This window comes from Musca domestica, unplaced genomic scaffold (genome assembly GCF_030504385.1).
Source record: "Musca domestica strain aabys unplaced genomic scaffold, Musca_domestica.polishedcontigs.V.1.1 194, whole genome shotgun sequence".
Classification (NCBI taxonomy): domain Eukaryota; kingdom Metazoa; phylum Arthropoda; class Insecta; order Diptera; family Muscidae; genus Musca; species Musca domestica.
Window position 1 is genome coordinate 818,105 of NW_026712247.1, and position 27,221 is coordinate 845,325.

Sequence of the window (27,221 nt, forward strand, 5' to 3'; positions counted from 1 at the left end):
TGCACAGAAAGAGAAAGCATAATTCGATTTTGCTCCAACTTTGCGAATCCTAATATTTTAATCATTGCTAGGTCAGGTGCGAAAATGGAAAATATGGGTCCACTCCATCAGGTACTTTCCCCACAAAACGTCGAAATTTTCAAAAAAAAATATTTTTTTGCAAAGAAAAAGAACAGGTAATCCGATTTTGCTCCAACTTTGCAAATCCTAATATTTGTGTCAGTGCTGGGCCAGGTGCGAAAATGGACAATATCGGTTATTAATATCAATATCACTTTTTCTGGTACCACCCCCACAAAAGATCGAAATTTTCAAAAAAATATTTTACTGCACAGAAAAAGAAAGGATAATCCGATACCGCTCCAACTTTGAAAATCCTAATATTTGCGCCAGTTCTAGGTCAGGTGCGAAAATGGACAATATCGGCTCATTCCATTAGGTACATCCCCCACAAAGGGTCAACATTTTGAATAATTATCACTCTTACAAAATGTGATGCAAGAGTCCGATTGTCTTTAAATTTCACACATCCCAATATTTTTATTATCCCAAGGTCTGGTGTTAAAATGAAATATATCGGTCCACTCCTTCTGGTACCTTCCCAACAAAATGTCAAAATTTTCAAAGAAAATAATTTATTGCACAAAAAGAGAAAGGTTAATCCGATTTTGCTCCCACTTTGCGAATGCTAATATTTTTATCAGTCCTACGTCAAATGGACAATATGGGCCCACTCCATCAGGTACTTCACCCACAAAGCGTCAAGACAATCACATCCAAAAAATTTTATTAACCCAAGGTCTGGTGCCAAGGTGGAATATATCTGTCCACTCCTTCCGGTATCTCCCTCACAAAAAGGAGCTCATAAAATGTGGCGTCTTGGTATATTCGGTGGACACTCTTAGCTATTTTGCACCAATTGCCTATGGGGAACTTTCCGAATTCATTAGCATCAAAAGAGCGCTGATTTGGTAATCGCAAATTTGGAGCTTTGTATTCTTTTCATACACTTGAAAGTAAAGACGCGGCCGATTCCCATTGCGTACCTACATCGTTTCCATTGTTACATTATGGCCCTTAATTATACCCTCCACCTTGGAAAGGAGGATATATTAACTTTGTCATTCCGTTTGTAACATCCTTAAATAAAACGTCGTAGACCCCATAAATTGGTATTTGTTGGTCATAATGGGTTCCAGCTCCGGTGGCGAAACATTGCATGTACGGGTCCACGATTTGGTATAGCCCCCATATAACGGTACCTCCCGATATTCGGTATTTTGATGATTTATGCCACATTTTTTCACGGATTTTTTTTTTGAAAATTGGTATTTGTAGGTCATAACGGGTCCCTGTGCGTGTGGCAAACATTACATGTATAGGTTCACGTTTTGGTATAGCCCCCATATAAAGGTACCTCCCGATATTCGGTAATTTGATGATTTTTGCCACATTTTTTCACTGATTTGTCTAAAAATTGGTATTTGTGGGTCATAATGGGTCCTAGTTCGTCTGGCGAAACATTGTAATTATAGGTCCACGTTTTGGTATAGCCACCATATAAGGGTACCTCCCGATATTCGGTATTTTGATTATTTTTGCCACATTTTTTTACGGATTTGTCTAAAAATTGGTATTTGTTGGTCATAATGGGTTCCAGCTCCGGTGGCGAAACATTGTATGTATGGCTCCACGATTTGGTATAGCCCCCATATAACGGTACGTCCCAATATTCGGCATTTTAATGTTTTTGTCACATTTCTTCTAATATTTCCTTTACCCTAAGGTGGAGGGTATTAAAAGTTTGGCCCGGCCGAACTTAATGTTTTTTTACTTGTTTTTTAATAAAATTTAAAACCACGCCCTCTCCTTGATTTTTTTTTTTTTTTTGAGTTGCAACCTGTTTTTTTTTTTTTTATTTTCAAATTCAAGTACGATTCACAGGGCAATTTGTAACCAAATTACGATTACGACAGATTAAGTTTTCACGATCAAACCATTGTGAAATGGGACATCGTTGCGATGTTACACGTCCATTTTGACAAATGTAGTAACGGCCACAGTGACGGCTATCTGTGAGGAATACACCATTCGGTAAAGACAAACAATCATCGCGACTCACCAGATTGAGAGCATAGCGAAAGAAATTTACACGTGTAGTAGTAGTGGCTGCAGGTGTAGAGCATGTTGTTGTATCCTCAGTTATCTTATTACAATCCAAGCTGAGGCCCAGAAATATCGTTGAGAACAAAATAATCACGGAAAATGACAATTCTACAGGGAAATATATAGATTTTCTTTTTTAAAGAGGAGAGAATCAATTGCGTTATAAAAACGACTCTTACTCAACTTCATTGTATTCCTCGCGTGATGCAATGTTTGATTACAAATTACCATTTTCAAATGAAAATATGGTTCTTCTCTTGTTTTAAATCGGAAATTAAATTAAAAACGTTTATAGAATAGGGCGTTGGTCTAATAGGTTACATACAATGTTGCAAGACAAGTAAAATAGATGGAGTTCGGCCGGGCCGAACTTAGTGTACTCTCCACAATATAATTACAATAAGATGAGGTTGGTTTCTTTATCCACATTTGGTCCTTCGAGCCGCATAAACTTGAAACTACTCCTAAACTGAGCGGATGGTATTTTTTCTCAACATTTGGTCATTCGATTATTCGCATTTATGAAAGTGGAAGGAACAGGAGGCGGGAAGTATATAAATGCATTAAGATGACAGAAAAATGAATGAGAAGCAGAAATACCACGTCGCGGAAACAAAGAGAATCAAATAATGAAGGACTTATTTGAAGACGAACCACTAAAGAAAAAAAAGGAAGACGGAGGAAAACCAAGAAAAATGTAAAATCTGACAACTAGATATCAAGCCGAGGTGAATTATACGAAGTTCAATGTGAGTACGCCGCCGCTGGTATCCAAAAAATAGAAAAGCATTTTAGTGGAAATAAAGTGCAGTTGGCACTATATACAGGGACCCATCGACGGCAATGGCACTATATACGACGGACCCATCTGGCAACGCCATAACTTTTGACAGAGATGTCACATCGCTTAATGACATACCGCGTTTGAAGCGTCAGTCAAAGCAGATTTTTACCATGAACCAATACACGCCACGCGAGCGCTCTGAAATAGTTGAAATTTACATTCAACAGAAGAAGTCAATTGTGAAAACTCGACGTGCGTTTAAAACATTAAAAATGTGAGAAGTGCGCCTTCTATGAACACCATTAAGCGTTTATACGAAAAATTTTCGACTGGTAAGGCTCTTTCTAATCCGAAGAGGCCATATAAAAGTCGACCAAGGCGATCGGCCGAGAATATCGCTGCCGTACGAGCCAGTGTTGAGAGGTCCCCAAGAACATCCCAAAAACGCCGTTCTCAGCAGTTGGGCATGGCTCGGTCCACTTTACAACGGATTATTCGCATTGATTTGCATTTGTTCCCGTACAAAATTCAATTGACGCACAGAATGTTGTCTGCGGACAAGCCTCGTCGATTGGAATGGGCCCAAAAGGCCCATAGGTCCGTCGAATATGGGCAATCCTGTAAAGGTTTATTTATTATAGAGGCGGGAATATTAAATGCCATTATAAAGCGAGAAGGTTTAAAATCAAGTTCTTTTTTGCAGAAAAGGTTCAAAAGTTTGTAATACCAAATGTGGAAGCAGATGATTATGCTCAGAAAAATAGTAAAAGAAGGTGTAATAAACAAAATTGCAGAATATCTCTCCGAACTAATGAAATTCGATGCTGAGTAGAATTATGAAAAAAAATAGTATGTTTCTCTAAGGCGAACTTCGACTATTTTAATAATATTCTTCAAAAATCGAAGATCATTACTTTGGAAAACGCCAAAGAGGTGGAATTCATGAAAGAAGGACATAAGTTCCTTCTTAATACCAATTTAAGACAAGTAAAAAAGCTGTAAGTTCGTTCGGGCCGAACTTTGAATACCCTCCACCATTTGGAACGAATTTGGCAATTCTCAAAAACACTAAATTCCGTTAAAAAAAAGTCTTAGAAATACCGGATGTAGCCGTTAAATTAGGGTCAATACGACGACATGGACCTGCATAGGTAACTTTTGTCATAAGCCATTACAATATTCAAATGCGAAACTTAGAAAAAATCGATGAATAATGTCGCTAAAATCATCAAAATACCGAATATCGGGGGGTAACGTTATATGGGGGCTATACGAAGACTTCAAATTACGAACTTCAAATATCAAATTTGAAACAGTTCCGGTAAATAATGTCTCTAAAATCATCAAAATACCGAATATCGGGGGGTAACGTTATATGGAGGCTATACGAAGGCGTGGTCCTGCACTGACAATTTTCTGCCATAGGCTCCTAGTATCACGAACTCAAATACCAAATTTGAAACAATTCCGGTAAATAATGTCGCTAAAACATCAAAATACCAAATATCGGGATACCGTTATATGGGGGCTATACGAAGGCGTGGTCCTGCGTCGCTCAATTTCTGTCATAGGCTGTAGTATTCATTACGAACTTCAAATACCAAATTTAAAATAGTTCCGCTAAATAATGTCTCTAAAATCAACAAAATATCAAATATCGAGAGGTACCGCTATATGGGGGCTATACGAAGACGTGAACCTACATCGCTCAATTTCTGTCCTAGGCTGTAGTATCCATTACGAACTTCAAATACCAAATTTGAACCAACTCCGGTGAATAATCTCGCTATAATCATCAAATTACCGAATATCGGGAGGTACCGTTATATGGGGGCTATAACAAAACGTGGACCTACATGGCCCATTTTCAATACCAAAAGTCCTGCAGTCGAGAAAAATTTTATCAATCTACTTCAAGCTAGAGCTACTCGGAAGCTAGAGTGATTTCCACAGACGGATAGACGGACGGACATCGCTAAATCGACATTGAATTTTATGCTGATTAAGAATACAGGGTGAGCTGAAAAAACTACAACCAATTTCAGACTGCTGTCATTTCTGAGCCACTCGTCTGCTAAAATTATTCCAGTGACAGCTCATTATATTGTTTACAAGTGTACAAAACCATTTAGGTGAGAATTTTCCAGAAAATAAGTTATTCGTGATGGAATTCAAGCGTGATTTCTTTATGTTTGGCTGGAAAACCACAAGTGGCTATCGTTAGAGCACTCCAGCATTTAAATGTGAATATATCTTTTGTGTCTCGTACAATCGCTCATTACCATGATACTGGTAGCGTAGTCCGACGTCAAGTGGATGGAAGAAAACAACAACATCAGCAGAAATGATTCGAAAAGTAAAGAAGCGACTTGATCGAAACCCGCGTCGCAGTGGCCGAAAATGGCTCGTGAGCTGAACATATCGCAATATTCCATTTGTCAAATATTGAAAAATGAGCTCGGGGCAAAGCCATAGAAATTCCAAAAAGTGCAAGAACTTACACGGCAACAGAAAGAAAATAAACTCAAAAGAGCTTAGGAGTTGCTTCGCTTGGCCGAAATTGGTGAACTGCCGAATTTGGTTTTCTCCGATGAGAAAACATTCGTTGTTTGGCAGTTTGTAAATAAACGAAATTATCGTGTTTACTTGCCAAAGAGGTCAGCTGGAAATATGCACCTTCGGTTGGCCACCAGAACTCAAGCGTCGGCCATGGTGATTATGTGGGCCGCTATAACAGCCGATGGTCGCTCTCTGCTCGTATTAATCGTCCGTGGCATCAGAATAAATGTCGAATATTATCGCGAAAATATTCTGGAGGCCTTGGGCACGCAAACATTTTGGACGTCAAAGGTGACCAATTCGAGCAAATCTAAACTTATTCTAAAATTTGATGCTATTTCCGACATTTTTTGCTTTCATTCAATAAAATTTAAAAAAGAATGTAAAAATTATGGCTTTTGAATTTTTTATCTCACCCTGTTATATAGAAGCTATATCCAAATCTAAACCGATCTTGACAAAATTTCAAACACTTATTTCAGAGCAGTAGCTGGTATCTGGTACCAGAGATTATCGTTGTGGTGTGTATGTTACGCATGCGAGGGACTTAAAAAATCCCAAATCGGATGAAACATATACATGGGAGCTATAGCTATATCTGAACCGATTTCAAACAAATTTCAAGTACTTGTTTCCAGGATCAATTCAGCCAGAATTACCGAGATTCACTTCATTTGGGCTGATATTAGCCATTTGGAGCACAATAAATCTGATATCGGATAAAGATATGTATGGGAGCTATATCCAAATCTGATCCAATGTCGATAAAATCTGACCGATGTATTTCTGGGCTGTATCTGATATCTGGTACCAAATATCATTCTTGTGGAGCGCATGTTACGAATGTGAGGGACTTAAACACCAAGTCGGGTGAAGCATATATATGGAAGATAAAGCTATATCTGAACCGATTTTCACCAAATGTTATGTAGTAAATTCGGTCGGATGTGCCAAAATTCAGGTCATTTGGACTGGTATTGGCCATTTGGTGCACAAGTACTTGAAGATCCTCAAATGTAACTATGGGTCTGTCTCGCACAAAAACATAATACCCTTACCACTATGTGGTCTAGGTTATAAAAATCTCCAGGGCCCATTTGACATATTTTTCAACGAAATTATATAAAATTTGGCATATTGAGATCGCAATACGCTTTTCATACATTTGCAGGTACAGCTATGCATTACAAACCCTCGAATCAAACTAATTGTCAAATAAACTCCTCCCGAAAAGGAGTAGGGTATGGAAATTTTGTTATCTACATGTTTTCTAACAAAAACACATGCCAAATGTTCGCTGTTAACAGACCCTGTTCATATAAAAATGAAAATATTTGAGAAAACTATTTGACATTTGTTTAGATACGCTGGTTGACGATCTTTATAGCTTATAATGGAACTCGGTAAGATTATTTTAGAAACTAGAATAAAAAATAATATATTTTCATTTTCATGCAGGATATAATATATTTTCAGTGTTACTTCTATTATTTGCCATTAACCTGAGCAATGCCAGAGATTGTGGAATAAATCCCATAGATTCATTTCACATAGAAGTCCCCACAACGACATCAACAATTTCAACAACAACAACAACAACGACAACAGTATCCTCTATCACATCGACGACCACCGAATCCACCACTACAACCGTGACCCAATCCTCAACATCATCGGTTTCCGTTGAAACAACGACAAGTGGAATGCATAGCTGTGACACCACAACAACTTCTTTATGTATCGCTACGACGACAACAACCACATGGGAATGTGATTCGAATACCAATACTCCGCCTTCAAGCTTTGCGGTTCGTGTATTTTGGACCCATCAAGATTGTGTTAATTTGAAAGATGACACGTTTTTGGTGGATCCCAGACACTGTCGCCGTTATTACATTTGTCACAATGGCCGGCCTAAACGCCAACACTGTCCTCTGACCCAGTGGTTCGATCGTGAGACGTTAAGTTGTCGTGCCAGAAATTTAGTAACAAATTGTCCAATAAACAGATCGTAAAGGCTGAGCGTGGGAGCTATGAAGCAATGAATTATTTGAAAATAGAAAACAATTGTAAAGGTATTCGTCATAAAGGCGGCAACTGCCAGGAATGAGTTCAAGTGAAATCTCGAATGTAGCTGTTATATTAGGGTCAATACGACGACATGGACCTGCATAGGTAACTTTTGTCATAAGGCATTGCAATATTCAAATGCGAAAATCGGTGAATTATGTAGCTAAAGTCATCAAAATACCGAATATCGGGAGGTACCGTTATATGGGGGCTATACGAAGACGTGGACCTGAACAATTTTATGTCTTAGGCTGTAGTATTCATTGCGAACATCAAATACCAAATTTGAAAGAATTCTAATGAATATTGTCGCTAAAATCATCAAAATACCGAATATCGGGAGGTACCGTTATATGGGGGCTATACCAAACGTGGCCAATTTTCATTTCCAAAAGTCCTGCAGACTAATATACATTTGAGTAAAATGTTATCAATCTACTTCAATTCGTTCGGAAGCTAGAGTAATTTCCACAGACGTACGGACATTGTTAAATCGACATAAAATTTTATGCTAATCAAGAATATGTACATTGTGGGTCCTGAAATGTATATTTCGAGGTGTTACAAACGGAATGACAAACTGAATATACCCTCCATACTATAGTGGAGGGTATAAAAATATACAACAATTGTAGAGGGATTCGTCATAAGGGCTGCAACTGCCAAAAGTGAGTTCAAGTGACATATTAAAAATTATTTTATTACTGGGAGAATATTTCTGACAAAAACAGGGTGTAACAAAATAACTGCAACAAAGTCAAATGCCAGAATTTTTTTTAAATTTAATTGAATGAAATCAAAAATGTCGGAAAAAGCATTAAAATTTTTTTGTTTGAATTGGTCACCTTTGGCACGAATTATGGCCTTCAAACGGCTAATGAAACAGCCACACGCTGCCAGAATGTTGCTCTGCGGTATTTTGGCCCATTCCCGGCGAAACGCTTGCTTGAGGTGATCGACACTTTGGTATTTTTATAGTGCCGACTTTGCTTTCCAAAATACTCCAAACACAATAGTCCAATGGATTAGTATCCGGGGATTGTGTGGCCATTCTGCGCTGGAAATGAAGCGTGGGACCTCATTTTGTAACCATTTTTGGGTGACGCGTGCTGGGTGGTAATGAGTCCTGTTGGAATGTCGAAGTTCTGCGGCCAAAATGTTTGAGTGCCCAAGGCTTAAATACACCCTCCTGAATATTTTCGCGATAATATTTGACATTAATTTTGATGCCACGGTCGATTAATACGAGCGGAGAGCGACCATCGGCTGTTATGGCGGCCCACATTTTCAGCTGAACTCTTTGGCATGTAAACACTATCATATTGATTGTGTACAAACTGCTGGACAACGAATGTTTTCTCATCGGAGAAAACCAAATTCGGCAGTTCACCACTTTCGCCCAAGCAAAGCAACTCTTTTGCCCTTTTGAGTCTATTTTCTTTCTTTTGTGGTGTAAGTTCTTGCACGTTTTGGAATTTTAATGGCTTTACCCCGAGCTCATTTTTCAATATTTGCCGAATGGAATATTGTGATATGTTCAGCTCACGAGCCATTTTTTGGCCACTGCGACGCGGGTTTCGATCAAGTCGCTTCTTTACTTTTCGAACCATTTCCGCTGATGTTGATGTTTTCTTCCGTCCACTTCCTTGACGTCGGGCTCCGCATTTGGGGGAGGCGAATTCCTAGGGCCTACTTGGGCCTAGATGTATACACACACACACACACAAAATAAGCAGTTTTGCAAGGATAATTTACGACTTTAGCATTATAGAAAAATTTCTTATGACTAGCGCTCTTAGTTTCCGGCATCCGTCGATGAAAGCTTAATAAGAGAAAGACTCGTACACGATATAGATGGACACTCGGTTCAATTATAGTCCATCGAGTAGTTTACTGACGATGAACGAAGGGCGTCGCTTCTGCAGATGGGACCATCTCCAGCTCGACTGATTGAGACGCTCGAGTTAGAAAACTCTATCTATCAGGTATCGCAGTAGCCGATACCTGATAGATAGATACTATGCATATTTAGTAGAGCTCCCGCAATAACAGAATTTATTTGAAGTAGATCATACCACCTATCAACATTTGGCTTTAGAGCAGTTATAGTTTAGTTTCAGAGGGTACTAAAATATGGGAGGCATATCAAATTCTGAATCGATTTTCACTAAATTTGACGGAGACATTTTCATCTTTTATACCAAATAATATTGATATAGAGTGCATGATATCACTTCGAAAAGGATTATATTAAAAAAATATTGGAGAATATCGGAGCCGAGTTCCATAAAATGGAAACGTAAGTTCCGATATTCACTTCATTTGGGCTGATATTAGCCATTACTTGCACAATAAACCTGAAATCGGATTTAGAATATATACATGCGAGCTATATCCAAAATTTTGCCGTTCTCGATAAAAATTGGCAAAGGTATTTCTGAGCTCTATACGATATCTGGTACCAAATATCATTGTTGTCGAATGCATATTACGAATGTGAGTGAGGGACTTAAACACCAAATTGTATGAAACATAATTATGGGAACTATAGCTATACCTGAACCGAATTCGATGTACTTGCCGATGTAAAATTTGGCAGAGGTATTTCTGAGGGACAGAGGTATTTGTGAGGGACTTTAACACCAAATCAGTTGAAACCTATATGTAGGAGCTATAGCTCCTCCTGAACCGATTTTTTGATGTATTTGCTGCTAGACTGAATTCCGTCAGATGTGCCAAAATTCAGGTTATTTGAACCGATATTGGCCATTTGGTGCACAAGTAACACGAAATCGGTTGAGATATGTATGGAAGCTATCCCAAATTTAAATCGATCTTGATACAATTTTGCAGAGGTATTTCTGATATTCTTAACCAAACATCATTCTTGTGGGTGCATATTACGAATGTGAGAGCTTAAACGCCAAATTGTATGAAACATATATATGGGAGATATAGCTATATCTGAACCGATTCTGTTATCAAATTTGATGAACTTGCTTCTAGACTGAATTCGGTTGGATGTGCAAAAAATTCAGGACTTTTGGACTGATATTGGCCAGTTGGTGCACAATTAGCACGAAATCGGTTGAAGGTATATATGGGACCTATATATAAATCTGAACCGATCTTGATCAAATTTGGCAGAGGCCTATATTAGATATCTGAGACCAAATATCATTCTTGTGTAGTTGAAATTTAAACCGATTCTCACCAATTTCAATATGATTCATCCTTGGGCCAAACAATTTCAATTTCATCTCAATCGAATAATAAAGACGACCTGCATTTTGTTCACAAAACTACATGGACAGACGGACGGACTGACATGCATAAATCAGAATCAGAAAGTGATTCCATGAAGATTCTCAAAAATAACTATGGGACTATCTCGCTTCCTTCTCCATGTTACAAACAAATGCATAAAGGCATAATACTCTTAGCACTATGTAGTGTAGGGTATAAATAGGCTTAATTAAAATTAATATAAGTATAAAATTTTCTCCTTTCCCCTACATTTCTCAAATTTTTAGTATTAACTAAACAATATATGTAACTTGTCGGTTCAAATTATGTATTTTATTGCATTAGTTAAAATTGGATATGTTTCTAATATTTGTAACCTGCACTGTAATTTACAAGATATTAATCTTGTGGTGCAGGAAGGAAAATAAATAAATAAAAGTTATCATTTATGTAAATATTTTTTTTTATAACATAGACATCTGTAATAAATATATAATACTTACCAACCCATATTAATTTACTAATTATACCCTACAACACTATGTGTTGGGGGTATTATAAGTTTGATTGGGCCAGAATTTATGTAACACCTCGAAATATTGGTTTCCCATATAGGAAAGTATATATGGATCTTCCTAGCTCGCCGAGCTGAGTCGATCTAGCTATGTATGTCCGTCCGTCCGTCTGTCCGTCTGTCCATGTTAATTTGTAATCACTCTACAGGTCGCAATTATGGCCCGATCTTCACGAAATTTAGAATGTAGGTGGGGTTAAGGTCAGAATAGAACCCTATTTCTTTTGGAGATGATCGCATAATATTTAGGAGTTGAAATGGACCAAAAACTGAAAAATTTCCTGATTTTGCAGTTGCTCTACAGGTCGCAATTATAGACCAATCGACGCGGAATTGCGCATGTAGCTAGAGTTTAGGGCGGGGAAGAAGCCTACCAATTTGGGTGGTCATCGGATAATATTTAGCGGATAAAAAATACCATATCTTTTGTGTTGAAAAATTTCAACATTTTTCATTAAACCGCGAACATTTTAAATCCCGGCGAAATCAATAGCCATGACAAGGTTACCTCTGATCTTTACATTGATGTTAACATCCATCAAATCGGATATATAGCAAAATATGTGCGATATATATGTCTATCAAAGAAGATATGCTTAAAAGATCTCTTATATGTCGAGAACGGCTGAACTGATTTCGACAGTTCTCATTAATTCAGAATGGCCTCTTGGCAAGAAAGAAAAAACGTAAAAAAAAAAAAATCGCATAAAAATATCACTCTAAAGATGAAAATATTGATTTTCTAAAATTTTCTCATATTTTTTCAATTTTGTCATATTTTCATTTTTAAACATTTGGTAATATTTCTACAGCTAACAAAACTAAGTAGTTAGGATATCATATACAGATCGCATTTATGGCCTGATCCTTATGAAATTTTGCATGGGGATAAGATGAGGGTCAGAATAGAAGCCTACACTTTTTGGAGATAATCGCGATATATATGTAGGGGTTGAAATGGACAAAAAAACTGCAAAATTGTCAACAAGTCGTAATTATCGCCCGATCGCATTTGAATGGAGGTTACCGGACATAGCAAAAGCCAAATAGTTTTGGATGGCCATCCAAAAATATTCAATCTGTGAAATAGTTTGCCAACTTTTGTAAACAAAATACGAAAATATCCATTCCAGTGTCTTTTTGGAGAATTCACAAATACAGAAAAGACGCACTTTTGACTATTTCGTTAAGGCTGATTTCGTTGAAGAATATAGTCAAATGTCTGTATCTCACATAGATGCGTTTAAGTCTAAAACCAATAATAAATGTTAATCTTTTGCCACTTCTGAGAGATTATAGGTGTTTGGGAAATATTGGTTCCAGATCTAGGAAGACCATTTACGTGCAACATCTACCTATAAATTGGAAATGAGCAAATTAGTTCAAGTTTCTATTATTCGAAAATTAGAACGAAACCTGATGGTTTTCTTTTATTATTTGTCACAATATCTTGTGGAATTCTTTCAAGTATATGGCCTATATAAACTGTATAATTTATTATAGTGTTGTAGGGTATTCAACGGTCGGCCCCGCTCGACTGTAGCCTTTGCTTACTTGTTTTAATTTTATTATTTAAAAAAATTAATTACAGTGCCACTTGCAGCAATAAAAATAGGTAAATCAAAACTTGTGATAAGTATATAATAAGCATTGAATTTAAATAATGAACATGCTGTCAAATTTTTTATAGTCGTCAATATTTTCAGCTGCAATTTGGATGCTTTTTATCCGACATAAATAAAATCTTTAAAACTTTGGTGCAATAAATCAAAAATATGTTAAAGAAATTTTGCTATTTACACGAATTAGAAGCATTTTAAAGATTATTTCAATTGTGTAAATCTAGCTTTACGTGGTCTCATTATTAACAACAACAACAATAATTCCACTTACCATTTTGCATTTCGGGAATTGTTAAGCATTCCCACCGAATTTTGGCCCCCTTTAAACTCAAACCATAACACAATGCGGAATTTAATGTTAATAGAATACGATCCAATTTGTGTGAGAGAGTTATGTCCAAATCCAAGTATTCAATGAATGTGTGAGTTGGTGGGTGGGTGGGTGGTTGTTCGAATTCGTGTTGGTGGATGTACATACATATATGCAAATGTTGGATGCATGGATATGCATGTGTGGGTGGGTGTGTGTGTGTTTTGAAAAATACGTACCGTCTAAAGTGGAATGAAAAGAAGAAAGAGAGAATAATGAATGAATGAAGCAACTACTGGAAAATCAAGCAAGCAAACTATGCGGAAATCAAAACAAAAGGAACCAAAAAACTGTACCAAACTCACCATTATAGTAGTGGTTGGAATAACCCGCCTTTCCGGCAACACGTCCAGCTGGCATTTTTCTGAATTGTTGTTTTAGATGTGGTTACTGCTGCGATGCTGATAAATCTAACTCAAGTTAAACTTTGTCTAAGTTCAAGTTCATAAATGTTGGTTTTGGGTTAACACCTAACTTTATGGGGTAAAAGTTATTTCTTCCGTTTCCTCTGTATAAGCCAAGGAATAGGGCGTTGTTTTTATTCCAGCTTGTTTTTTTTTCGTTGACACAGTAACAAAATATCAGCTAAACTAGTTTTGGCAAATTTCAAATCTTCTTTTTTTTTGTTGGTCCTTAATTTCGGTATTGGAGATATGCTTCTGTTTGGATGAAGGCTAAATTTCCGCTCGCAAGCTTTTTTTTTGTTTTTGGTTGGCTAATAATAATGTCTTCTATGATTTTTGTTCTTTTCAAAAGAAACTCAGTACAAATGTTGATTAACTAAAGCCTTGTCCTGCTGGCACTTCTTCCGACACAGCACCTAATTCTGCGGGCATTAGTTTAACAAAAAATCATCAAATATATTAAAGCCTAAGGATAGTTTTGTTGTAGCTGTTACATTTCTTGTTATCGCACAATTTACAGAATACGTTGGGCGCCATAATGGCGACAATGGTAGTGGTTGTGGTGGTGAATCTATTGTCCTTGTTGCCTTGTTAGCAAAACCCATTGATTAACATCAAACTATTTCGTCATTGAGAGAAGGATACGTTTGAAACTTCGGCCGTTCACAATGTGTCTGCTATTGATGCTGATGATACTCTTAATGTTCCAACTTCCGTTTCCAGGCTGTTTGTCTGTCTCTCCTATGTCCTGTAAAGACAACAAAACAGAACACCATAAATGGTTGGGTGAAAAACAAAGATGTAGTAGCACAAAACAAGCCGTAATTTATTTAATAGTTGTTTGAAAATTTGCCTTTGGCTGAAAGAAGTCGCAATTTCTGCTAAAAAATGGGTAGGAAGGGGATTTATAATGCATTCTTGATATTAGCAGTCCATTAGGCAAATCCTTGGCCATTGGCAGGGGATTATGTCATAATTGGAAGATCTTAAAGGATAATGTTAGAAGGAAAAACAAGTTCATCAATGTTCATGGATTTTTTTTTTTTCAAAGAATTCACTAACAAGTTCGCAAGACCTTGATTAGCTCTGAACGCCATGGCTAATGGGCAGTATTATAACAATGGATTTCTCAGAAAAATAAGAAAACTCACTTAATCGGATGGATACCAAAGTAAGGCTGGAAATACATAAAGCGCATATTTGACTGGCTTAAGTCATCGGCTGGCTTCTTCGTAGATGAACAAAGGAGTTTTAGGTTGACTTAGTTCGATTTTGGCCCTGGGCTCCTTTGTTCATTTCCGAAGAAGCCAGCCGATGACTTAAGCTGGGAATACATAAAGCGCTTATTGGGCTGGCTTAAGTCATCGGCTGGCTTCTTCGGAAATGAACAAAGGAGCCTAGGGCCAAACTCGAACTAGGTCAACCTAAAACTCCTTTGTTCATCTACGAAGAAGCCAGCCGATGACTTAAGCCAGCCAAATATGCGCTTTATGTATTTTCAGCCTTAAGCCAGCCAGATAAGCGCTTTATGTATTTCCAGCTTAACTTGGATGGAAGACGTAAATAGTTTTATTTAAAGCAAATTTATGGGTAAGAAATTCAATTAAGGGTACATTCAATACAAAATATGAGTAGCGATATAAAAAAAGCATAATGTGCGCACTGCAAATTTAATTGAGGTTAGGTATGACCGAATTTTTGAATCATTTTCTTTCCTCCGACTAACAGAATCGTTAACTGGGAATAACTTTTTGAACTGGTTCTCATTAAACTGCGTCGCCGGTAATTCATTTACACAGAGGGTCCGTTCGTCAGGAGACTTTGGCTCTTTTTTTCCACCTCAGCTTCGTCTCGTTATGTCACAGAAGCCTTTGGCTTGTTGTACCAACCGTACCTCAAACAGTAGGAAGACCTAGAAAAAACTCCAAGATGAACCAGAACATACCCACAGTAATCTATCGGAACTGAATGAGTTATCGATTCATATTAGATGGCCTGGACACCTTGTCCCGAACATACAGGGTGAGATGATAAAACTGCCGCAAGTGGCTATCGTTAGAGCACTCCAGCATTTAAATGTGAATAAATCTTTTGTGTCTCGTACCATCGCTCGTTACCGTGATGCTGGTAGCGTAGCCCGACGTCAAGGAAATCGACGCAAGAAAACAGCAACATAAGCGACTTGATCGAAACTCGCGTCGCAGTGGCCGAAACATTTCACGTGAGCTGAACATATCGCAACATTCCATTCGACGCATATTGAAAAATGAGCTCGTGGTAAAACCATTGAAATTTCAAAAAGTGCAAGAACTTACACCGCGACATAAAGAAAATAGACTCAAAAGAGCTAAAGAATTGCTTCGGTTGGCCACCATTACTCAAGCGTCGGCCATGGTGATGGTGTGGGCCGCCGTAGCAGGCGATGGTCGCTCTGCGCTCGTATTAATCGATTGTGGCATCAGAATAAATGCCGAATATTATCGCGAAAATATTCTGGAGGCCTTGTGCACGCAAACATTTTGACCGCAGACCTTGGACCTTCCAACAGGACTCAGCACAACCGCACTCAGCACGCGCCACCTAAGAATGATCAAATTTTCGATCAAAAAACTGAAAATGTTCAGAATTTAGGATCAACCTTTCTGAATTTCATATCAAACGTCGTATTACTCTACGATTTTTGAATGAATTCATCGATTTTTTCCCGTCTTTCGGATAAAACTATACAACAAATTCGGATTTTTTTCTGAATTTTGAATCAAACATCTGACAATTTTTCGAATTTTGGATGAAACACCCGATACTTTTCCCAATGTCCTACCAAACCTCTCATAATTCGCCGATTTTTGAAAAAATGCATATAATTTTTCCCGACTTTCGGATAACACTATAGAAAAAATTCAGACTTTTTTCGGAATTTTGGATGGAACATCTTAAAATTGTTTCTAATATTCCTTTTTTTCTTTTTCGAATTCTAAACGAATTCGTCACGAAAATCTAATGGTCCTTCCAACTTTTGTCAAAAAAAAAAAAGAAAAACTTTCAGAATATTGGGCAATCTCACACAAATGTTCCAAGTTCGTTCCGAATTCGAATATTTTTGACAAAACATTTTAAAAATTTTGAGATATCAATGTTCCCAAGCGTTGATGCATCTGGGACAATGACAGCTGCTGGGACAATGAACTCTCAAACTGATTTTGAAACTTTTGAATGAAAAATTATTGAAATTTGTAAAAATATAACAACCTCCAATTGGCATTGTATAAGAAAACATATAAAAATCCACCTATATTTGAAAAAAAAAATAAATTTTGACATTTCACTGCTTCCAATCGTTGATGCATCTACCTGTATTCTTCGTCGTGAGAAGATAAATTTTTGTGTGTAAAACCTGGTTGAATTAATCCGAATTAAGAAATAAATCCTGAAAATGTCTGTTAATCCGTATAACATTTTGTATCTAAACACGTTATAAATCACTTTATGGACAGAAATTGAAATTAGTTAACCTTTATTATGTTTGAATAAATATAAGTCGCTCAATTATGGTAGAATTACTTACTAGGTAGTCCAGAGAAATTGTTGTAGTTATTTTATATTGTTTATAGTTATTCTATAGAAATACTTTAAAAAATATTGTCTGTTCCAGAACATGCATGCATGTAAATATGTTACTAGGGTAACCGATTTTTCCTTAGTTCAATTTCGGCTTAGTATTTTCACTTCGCCATCCTGTAGTTCTTTGTTTTCTTACGAATAAGCCAGCCGTCTAGTGTTTTCGGGAAAGAAATCGAACTAAGTCAACCTATCTTTTTTATTCTTTTATAAATAAGTCAGCCGATGACTTATTCCATTTTCGATTCTTTCCTTTATAATATATTAAATACTACTTGCTTCGGTGTCCAGCAAAATATAAAAATAAATAAATCATACAAGTATGATGACGAATTGATTCTTGTATTTAATTCTAAAACCGAACAACCTTGCTCAAACACCAATGGAAACATGCTATAAAAATAAGGCACTTCAAAATGAAGAACATCCCCTAAAAAGCCGATAACGGAAAATCGATTACTTAACAACAAATCGATTTTCCCTTTTAGTCGAGCAACGACTTACATATCCCTAATCAGCTGTTACCCGGCACAAGAGAATAAAAACAAAATCTCAAAAACACACAATCAGTTTTGGACGTAAGCCAGAAATAAAAAACAAGAAAAAATATAAAAAAATAATAAGTGGACGCGAGTGAATGCAAAGACAAACGTAAACATTTTGTTGTTATTTCGTTTTATTTAGTTTTTTTTTGTTGTAGTAAACAAACAGAGACAACGTGATTAAAACGGCCCTATAATGTGTGATAACAAAGATGAGTGTTGCAGTAAGTTTCGTGAAAGAAAGAAAATACGAAAATTCAATTCAATGTGACAAACAATGATGTGGTGGGGCAAATGTTCTGAACGACACTTTGCAAATTAAAAGAAAAAAACAGTTTGTGGATCAAATGGAATGGAGCCAGGTCGCCTGAAAGAAGTTTTATCTCGATGATTATGTTCGGTGGCGGCCAATTACAAAGCCCTGCTGCAATCAAATGTTTAAAGAAACATAGAATAGATAATAGCAGAGCAGTCATAAGAACTGAATTTATTCTAAATCGTTTACTTAAGATAAGAGCAAAATAACGTAGAAGGAACTGTTACGTTTTTTTTGGTGCCCCACGTCTACAATCTATGGGTGTATTCCATTATATTTGCCCAGCCATGATTACCATGAAAGGAATGGCAGCAGCAACAGCAAAAACAAAAAATCCCAAACAATATGGTTCTATTGTTTTCCGTTCCTAATTTTAACACAAAAAAATATCAACACAACTGAAATCGGAAGAAAATTGTGACTCAATTTGGAAAGTTGTTGTTGCTGCCGCTGCTGTTGATTTGCAGCCAACATATTGCTTGCAGACAGCTTGCTGGGTTTGTTGTTGTCTGGTGCTGTGTGCTAATGTTCAACACCTACCTACCTACAAGTCGTTCGTTCGTTCGTTCATTCGTCTGTTAGAGCTCTTGTTGTTTTGTGTTCTTGTTATGGTTTGGGAGTTCCATTTGCCGTTGTATTAACCCACTGTGTGTGCCTGGATAAGTAAAAGATTTGTACACTTATAATAGCACAGAGACAATATTCTATTTATAGAATTATATTTGTTTTTCTAGTTACATACACACGCACCCACCATTTATCGGGAAAATCCATCCTCTTGACTTTAAAAAATAAAAAAAAAACAAGCCAAAGGAATCGTTTCATGATTTTAAAAAATTCCTTTCAACATGCCCTTGGGGAGAAATTTAGTATAATTCACCTTAAGGGGTTTTTGTTTTGATTGAAAAAGTTTTCAAAACATTTATGCATAATACATTAATTTTTCAAATTGAAATTTATCTTAATTGCTCACAAATTGTTTTATAGGACAGGACAAGAAAAAGATGAAAACAGTTTCAAACTTAAGACTAGTTTACGCATCATGTTATTATTAATGTAAAGTGGCTTTTCCACATTTTATATTTGAAAAAATTAAAGCATACTTTAAAGCGCTCCCAGTAACTTAAAAAACGTGCTATACTATAACACAATACACTGAGTACATAATATGTAATACAATAGAATATCCATTTACCAGGGTTGCCTGTTTATTTTGAAAACCAGTGAGGAAAGTACAAGGCCGGAAAGGTCCGACTATATTCATATATAGCAGATCCTGACAAATATACAGCTATATTTTGGGCCTTTGTAAAATAGATCGTACCATTTACATTCATTCAGTAACCATTCTAGCTTTAGAGTGGTTTACCTTTGAAATCGTATGGAACTTATGTATGGGAGCTATGTGTCTATTCCAACCGATTCCACTGAATTTTATAGAGATTTTTTCTGATGTGACCTTTTGTAGAATGTCATTGGGCTAGGTAAGCACTGGTATAACTATATAAAAATTCTTCTTTTCTATCATAACTAATCCTTTTTAGACTGAACAAAATAGGCCAATGTTCTCCGAGTGAAGCAACATCAATGAATGGTGCATTTTATGACTTTCAGAAGGCAGGAACTTTGAATTCGGTTAAAACATATACAGGGTGAGATAAAAAAAAACTGCAACATGCCAAGCTCCAAAATGTTTAAATTTTTTTAAATTCAATTGAATTAAAGCAAAAAATTTCGGCAATAGCATCGAATTTTAGAATACGTTTAGATTTGCTCGAATTGGTCACCTTTGGCACGAATTATGGCCTTCAAACGGCCAATGAAACCGTCACACGCTGCTAGAATGTTGCTATGCGGTATTCCCGGCGAAGCGCTTGCTTGAGATGATCGAAACTTTGGTATTTTTTAGTGTCAACCTTGCTTTCCAATATACTCCAGACACAATAGTCCAACGGATTGGTATCCGGAGATTTTGGTGGCCACTGTGCGCTGGAAATGAATCGACAAACCTCATTTTGTAACCATTCTTGGGTGGAGCGTTCTGAGTGTGAAAATGCCGAGTCCTGTTGGTATGTCCAAGGTCTGCGGTCAAAATGTTTGCGTGCCCAAGGCGATAATATTCGGCATTTTCGCGATAATATTCGGCATTTATTCTGATGCCACGGTCGATAAATACGAGCGGAGAGCGACCTGTAATGGCAGCCCTCACCATCAGCATGGCCGGAGCTTGAGTTCTGGTGGCCAACCGAAAGTGTACATTTTCAGCTGACCTCTTTGGCAAGTAAACACGATTATTTTGTTTGGTTACAAACTGCTGGACAACGAATATTTTCTCATCGGAAAAAACCAAATTCGGCAGTTCACCACTTTCGGCCAAGCGAAGCAACTTTTTAGCTCGTTTGAGTCTATTTTCTTTCTGTTGCGCTTTTTGGAATTTCAATGGCTTTGTTTTCAATATTTGAGTATTTCAATTTTTCACGAGCCACTTTTGGCCACTGCGACGCGCGTTCCGATCAAGTCGCTTCTTTACTTTTCGAACCATTTCTGCTGATGTTGCTGTTTTCTTTCGTCCACTTCCTTGACGTCGGGCTACGCTACCAGTATCACGGTAACAAACGATGGTACGAGACACAAAAGATTTATTCACATTTAAATGCTGGAGTGCTCTAACAATAGCCACTTGTGGTTTTTCAGCCAAATATAAAGAAATCACACTAATAATTTAATAATTTTAACAGCTGTCGGACGAGTGGATTAGAAATGACAGCAGTCTGTTAGTAGTTTTTTCATCTCACCCTCATCTCAGTTTAGTCCAAACCGTGCAAATGACCTGAATTTTGGTACATCTGACCGAATTCAGTCTAGAAGCAAGTACATCGAATTTCCGATATAGCTATAGTTCCCATATATATGTTTTATCCGATTTGGGTTTTAAAGTCCCTTTCAAGCGTAATATGCACTCCACAAGAATGATATTTGGTACCGGACATCGAAAATCTTGTCATATCCTCGAAAATACCTCTGTCTAATTTTATCGAGATCGGTTCAGATTTGAATATAGCTCACATATATATCAATTTTATTGAACGTCAAATGGCTAGTATCAGCCCAGATGGACAGAATTTTGCCAATTACGACTGAATTCATCTTAGAAACTAGTACTTCAAATTTGGTTTATATCGAGAGCCATAGCTATATATTTTGACACATGGGACTGAATTCAGTCAGAAGCAAGTACATTAAATTTGCATTTCGGAGATATATATCCAAAGCCTGTAACTACTTGTTTATGTATACCCGTACACCTGGGGACGTACCAAACTATTGGACGTACATATCCCAACTTAATATTAAAAATTATAATAATATGTAAAAAAGCAGACATCGCTTTAAATGTTACGACTTTTTGCAATTTTTACCTTTTGTGGGGGATGTAATAGAAGAAGTGGCCCAATATTGTCCATTTTCGCAAATATTTGAACTGTTGTGGGGAGATGCGAAAAGGATAGGACTGGTATTGTCCATCTCCAAACTCGATCTATGTTTGGTAGAATGTTGTATCAAGTTATGAGACAATTTGATACTCCCTTCGTGAGTTATGGTACGCATAGACATATAAGCAGGCATGTATCAAACAGACCTTACGGATGAAGGTATGCATAAAGGATATGACACGATTATATAGATTTTGTTTTGCTGGGTCCGTCCCATAAATTAATTTTTAAATAATAATTACTCTCGTATATTTGGGAAGTAAATAATTATTCAGGTTCAAGTAACAATAGATCCATCAAAGAGCTCAAACCGAAGGGAGTGTATGGTATTGAAATTAAAATTTGGTATTCGAGAGATACTCCACCGTTGATTTTATTACCGAAATAATTGTGACAGAATATTAAAAAAACACAATATTTAAAGTCTGGTATGGGTTAAATGAATGTAATATTTGTAAATATACCTTATACAGATGAATAAGTTTTAATTCGCCTAGGCAGACAGACAAAACAAAAAATAGAATACTAATAAGTGTTCGATACAATGACAGTAATTAACTATTTTCTTTGGATTAGAACAAAACCCATCGATTAATGGCTTGACATATATTTTCTTACACACTACTACTAAATAGTTATAGCAGCAACAACAAGTAGAATTATTTACATTATTGCTTGTTTTTAAAGCTTGATAGACAATTGTTGCCAGTCGCAAAGTTTTTGAAAGCGTTTTTTGCCTTTATTCGAGCAAGTGTGAAGATGAAATACAAGGTGAGATAAAAAAAACTGCAACAAAGTCAAAAGCTATAATTGTTACATTTTTTTTAAACTTTATTGAATGAAAGCAACAAATGTCGGAAATAGCATCACATTTTAGAATAAGTTTAGATTTTTTCGAATTGGTCACTTTTGGCACGAATTATGGCCTTCAAACGGCCAATTAAACCGTCACACGCTGCCCGAATGTTGCTCTGCGGTATTTTGGCCCATTGCCGCGAAGCGCTTGCTTGAGGTGATCGACACTTTGGTATTTTCTAGTGCCAACCATGCTTTCCAAAATACATACTCCAAACACATTAGTCCAACGGATTGGTATCCGGAGATTTTGGTTGCCATTGTGCGCTGGAAATGAAGCGAGGAACCTTATTATGTAACCATTCTTGGGTGAATACAATGGTGCTGAGTCCTGTTGTAATGTCCAAGGTCTGCGGCGAAAATGTTTGCGTGCCCAAGGCTTGGTGTATTCAAGCCAGAATATTTTTGCGATAATGTTCGGCATTTATTCTGATGCAACGGTCTGCCATCGGCTGTTATGGCGGCCCACACCATCACCATGGCCGGCGCTTGAGTTCTGGTGGCCAACCGAAGGTGCACATTTTCAGATTACCTCTTTGACAAGTAAACACGATAATTTTGTTTGTTTACAAACTGGCTGGACAACGAATGTTTTATCATCGGAGAAAACCAAATTGGGCTGTTCACCACTTTCGGTGTAAGTTCTTGCACTTTTTGGAATTTTTCCGAGCTCATTTTTTAATATTTGCGAATGGAATATTGCGATGTGTTCAGCTCACGGCCACTGCGACGCGGGTTTCGATCAAGTCACTTCTTTACTTTTCGAACCATATCTGCTGATGTTGCTGTTTTCTTCCGTCCACTTCCTTGACGTCGGGCTACGCTACCAGTATCACGGTAACGAGCGATGGTACGAGACACAAAAGATTTATTCACATTTAAATGCTGGAGTGCTCTAACGATAGCCACTTGTGGTTTTCCAGCCAAATATAAAGAAATCATACTATCACGCTTAAATTCCATCACGAATAACTTTTTTTCTGGAAAATTCTCACCAAAATGCTTTGGTACGCTTGTAAACAATATAATGACCCTGTATACAACCTGCGTGCGAATATTTTGGTGTTTTTCAAACTGAATGGCAAAACTAATATAACCCTTGATAACTAAAATACCCATTGATAGCTTAAATCAAACTACAGACTCTTCGGTTTGAAATGCATAAAATTGCTTTGTACCGCTGCTTTGTTAAAACTTGAACCAATGTCAAACTGGGAACTTTGTTGAAATTTTTATGGTTTTTATGTTTTTTTCCGACATTTAAAGTCTATTTATCTTTGTACCTCACTTTCGAAGAAATTTGAATCGTATTAGGAGATGAGTAATATCGGTCTAATCAGACCTTCAAATACCTCCACCACAAAAGTTCAAAATTTTGCAAAAAAAATATATAAATTTTATATTGGGTGATGGGTTATAATTCAATTTCTACCCATCGTAATACTTAAATTGGATTTAGGACAATTGCAAAATTGGACAATATTGTTCGACTCCATCTTGCACCTCCTACACAAACGGTCAAAATTTTTAATTGCAATAACTCCCGTAAAATGTAAAATTCCTGTCCAATTATCATTAAATTTATCACATGCTGATACTTTTGTCTTTGTTCGAGCAAGTGTGAAGATGATATATATCGGTCCATTGTTTCTGGCACTTTCCGCACAATACAAAATATCAAAAACCTAATATGGAGTGAAGAGAGTACACGATGTAGATCAAATTTGGCACATCGTATTATTTAGATAAAACATTGGTCAGAATCGGAAATGGACAATATTAGCCCACCCATTCCCGCACCAATAACTAAAACTAAATTTTTTTCATAAAAGTGGATTCTATTATCAACAAATGAGCATGTCAAACTAAAAATAACAACAATCAAAACCTTGATAATTAAGAATTTATTTTAACAACATTTTGGAAGAGAGTAGGTGGCATTAAATTAGTCATGTATCATCCTCCTCTCAAGGGCAAGGACAACAAATTACTTTTTATTGCTTTTCAGACAATATAATGACATTATTAAAAACAAAACGGTATCAAGATGACAATAATGAGTCTATAATGAACTAATAGCTAAATGTCAAATATTCTGCTGTATCATCACCATCACCAAGTGGAAGACATCCATCAATCAAACATTGTCATTGTCCTTAGCAGACAAAATTCGAAATGCCTATTAATTTATCTAAAACGAAAGTAATCAAATTTGTAATAGGATACTCTCAACATCTCCTGCTCCCCAAATGTCCATCTTCAAAATACATTTAAAGTAATTCTATGGATTGAAATTTAAAAGAAATCTGTATCCTCTGTGGACTTCTGTGTCAAGTAATAATTTTATTATAAATATGAAATCCATTAGTTGTTGAGTGAGTGAATGAATGAATGAACGAATGAAAAATATCGTTCCCAAAAGCATTTAAAATTTGTCACATGTCCTTGTGACTTATGTCCTGCTCGTTCATGTTTTGTATGTACTCCTCTGTGGTGTTGTTGTTGCTGCTGTTGGTGGTGTCAGCAACGATGTTTCTGAAAGCTGCTATGTATTCATGCATGTATGTGTGTATGTTCTTATGTCCGGACATCTGCAGCAATACTTTAATATGATGGAGGATACATAAATTAAATGTCAATTTATTTTCTCTGTCGTAAATTTGTCCTTTTTAGTATGCCTTTAAAGTGCCATATCAGGGTAAATGTGGAATAAAAAATTTCCTTAAAATAACATTAAAATGATATTACCGGAATATTTATGTTGGGTTGTAAAACTGACTGGCCAGATAGTTTTGAGGGTGGTATAAGCCACACATTAAATTGATGAGGTTAAAGGACATAAAATCACTATATTTGCAATTTTTTCTCTTGGAGGGGTTTAAAACTTATTTTATTTTTTAAATATGATAAAGTACTAAAAAGGTTAGAAAACATATGGAATATACTATCTAGTAGGATTTTACAAAAATCTCTACTCAGGTGAGGGAAGCAAGAAACACAACTGTACAGTAAATAAAAATTTGAAGCGGATTGGAAAAAAATGTTGAACTTTGAAGAAATACATAAGGATCTTTATTAACAAAACATTTTTATATATTATTTGATGATACATATTGAATATGCAAATTTCTTTTATTCAGATCTAAAATAATTCTTCCTTTGGCACTTCCCCCGAAATATGAAGCATAAAGGGAGATTTAGACTCGGATTGCATATGTTTTAAATTAACAATAAAAAAGCAAACACATAATTTTAATTTTTTAGTACATACATTTTAAAATGTAATTTTCATTAAAACTATTGTTCCTAGGTATATGGTTCATTCTAAGATATATGGTGAAATTTTGTGTAGAACATTTCTTCTTTTGACACTTTCTGCCTAAAACCTTTCCGTCCGACCGTCTGTTGTAATCACACCAGAGTCGAAACGAATTAGGATAGGAAGCTACAATTTTGCACACATCTGTCTTTTGTCTGCAGGCAGGTCAAGTTCGAAGATGGGATACATAGGTCCACGATAACGTATAGCTCCCTAAAACAGTACCTCCCGATATTCGGTATTTTGATAATTTACTTTTTTTCAATGAAATCGTCTGAAATTCTCCATAATGAGTTCTTTGTAATTACTTTACACCCTGGAAGAGAATTGTCTATATAGGTCCACGATATCGTAAGTTCCCCATATAACGGTACCCCGATATTCGGTATTTTGATGATTGTAGACACATTTTTTTTTATCGAATTGTCTGAAAATCCACACAAGGAGTTCCATCTGAATACTTTACCCCCTGGAAGGGAAATATGCATATAGGTCCCACATATCGTATAGCCCCCATATAACAGTACCCCCGTTATTCGTTATTCTGATGATTTTAGCCAAAATTTTCAATGAAATTGTCTTAAAATCGGCAAAAGCAGTTCCTTGTGAGTACATTACCCCCTGGACCAGAATTGTCTATATAGGTCCACGATATCGTATATCTCCCATATAACGGTACCCCCCGTTATTCGGTATTTTTATGATTTTAGTCAAACTTTTCAATGGAATTGTCTTAAAACCCACAAAAGCAGTTCTTTCTGAGTACAATACCCCCTGGAAAGAATTATATATATAAGTCACCAATATTATATATCGCCCATATAACGGTTCCTCTCGCTATTCGGTATTTTGATAATTGTAGCCAAATTGTTCAAAGGAATTGTCTGAAAATCCACACAAGGAGTTTCTTTCGAGTGATTCACCCCTGGAAGAGAATTGTCTACATAGGTCTACGTTTTAGTATAGCCCCCATATAACGATATCTCCCGATATTCGGTATTTTCGTAATTTTAGCGACATTATTCACTGGAATTGTTTAAAAATTCGTATTTAAAGTTCGCAATGGGTACTGCGATCTATGACGGAAAATTGTCTATGCAGGTCCAAGTCTTTGTATAGCCCTCATATAAGGGTACCTCCCTTTATTCGGTAATTCGATGATATTAGATGGGTATTAAAGTCTATGACGGGAAATTGCCTATGCAGGTCCACGTCTTCGTATAGCCCTCACATAGCGATACCTCCCGTTAATCGGTATTTTGATGATTCTAGCAGCATTACT

General features: G+C 36.5%; 4 protein-coding genes across 8 annotated transcripts in view; 2 read left to right on the plus strand and 2 right to left on the minus strand.

The window, feature by feature from the left end:
* LOC101891599 (uncharacterized) overlaps positions 1–27,221 on the minus strand; it is a 53,923-nt gene that overhangs the window by 8,318 nt on the left and 18,384 nt on the right. The window contains exons 2-3 of one of the 3 annotated variants that reach the window (XM_059121440.1): positions 14,290–14,543; positions 13,697–14,217 (exon numbers count right to left, since the gene is read on the minus strand). The exons of 1 other annotated variant lie outside the window; for it this stretch is intronic. In XM_059121440.1, coding sequence (XP_058977423.1) covers positions 13,697–13,751 — 55 coding nt within the window. In that variant the 5' untranslated portion in view covers positions 13,752–14,217; positions 14,290–14,543. Of the gene's footprint in view, positions 1–13,696; positions 14,544–27,221 lie in introns of all 3 variants that reach the window. One more of the 3 variants, XM_059121439.1, reaches the window with a different exon arrangement.
* On the minus strand, positions 1,911–2,416 carry LOC109613332 (uncharacterized). The gene is made up of 2 exons (XM_020038032.2): positions 2,346–2,416; positions 1,911–2,274 (listed from the first exon to the last, which is right to left on the minus strand). Exons 1-2 carry the CDS (start codon positions 2,395–2,397, stop codon positions 1,928–1,930), a joined length of 399 nt encoding a protein of 132 aa, XP_019893591.2. The 5' UTR covers positions 2,398–2,416; the 3' UTR covers positions 1,911–1,927.
* On the plus strand, positions 6,810–7,558 carry LOC101891244 (uncharacterized). Of its 2 annotated transcripts, none has more exons than XM_005186982.4 (2): positions 6,810–6,912; positions 6,986–7,558. In XM_005186982.4, exons 1-2 carry the CDS (start codon positions 6,903–6,905, stop codon positions 7,522–7,524), a joined length of 549 nt encoding a protein of 182 aa, XP_005187039.2. In that variant the 5' UTR covers positions 6,810–6,902; the 3' UTR covers positions 7,525–7,558. The 2 variants fall into 2 exon arrangements, with proteins under 2 accessions (XP_005187039.2, XP_011293979.2); XM_011295677.3 differs by having other exon boundaries at positions 6,822–6,912; positions 6,968–7,558.
* Positions 17,958–27,221, plus strand: part of LOC101899099 (cytosolic endo-beta-N-acetylglucosaminidase) — a 55,521-nt gene continuing 46,257 nt past the window's right edge. The window contains exons 1-2 of one of the 2 annotated variants that reach the window (XM_059121436.1): positions 17,987–18,064; positions 18,114–18,179. In XM_059121436.1, coding sequence (XP_058977419.1) covers positions 18,152–18,179 — 28 coding nt within the window. In that variant the 5' untranslated portion in view covers positions 17,987–18,064; positions 18,114–18,151. Of the gene's footprint in view, positions 18,180–27,221 lie in introns of both variants that reach the window. The other variant, XM_059121435.1, reaches the window with a different exon arrangement.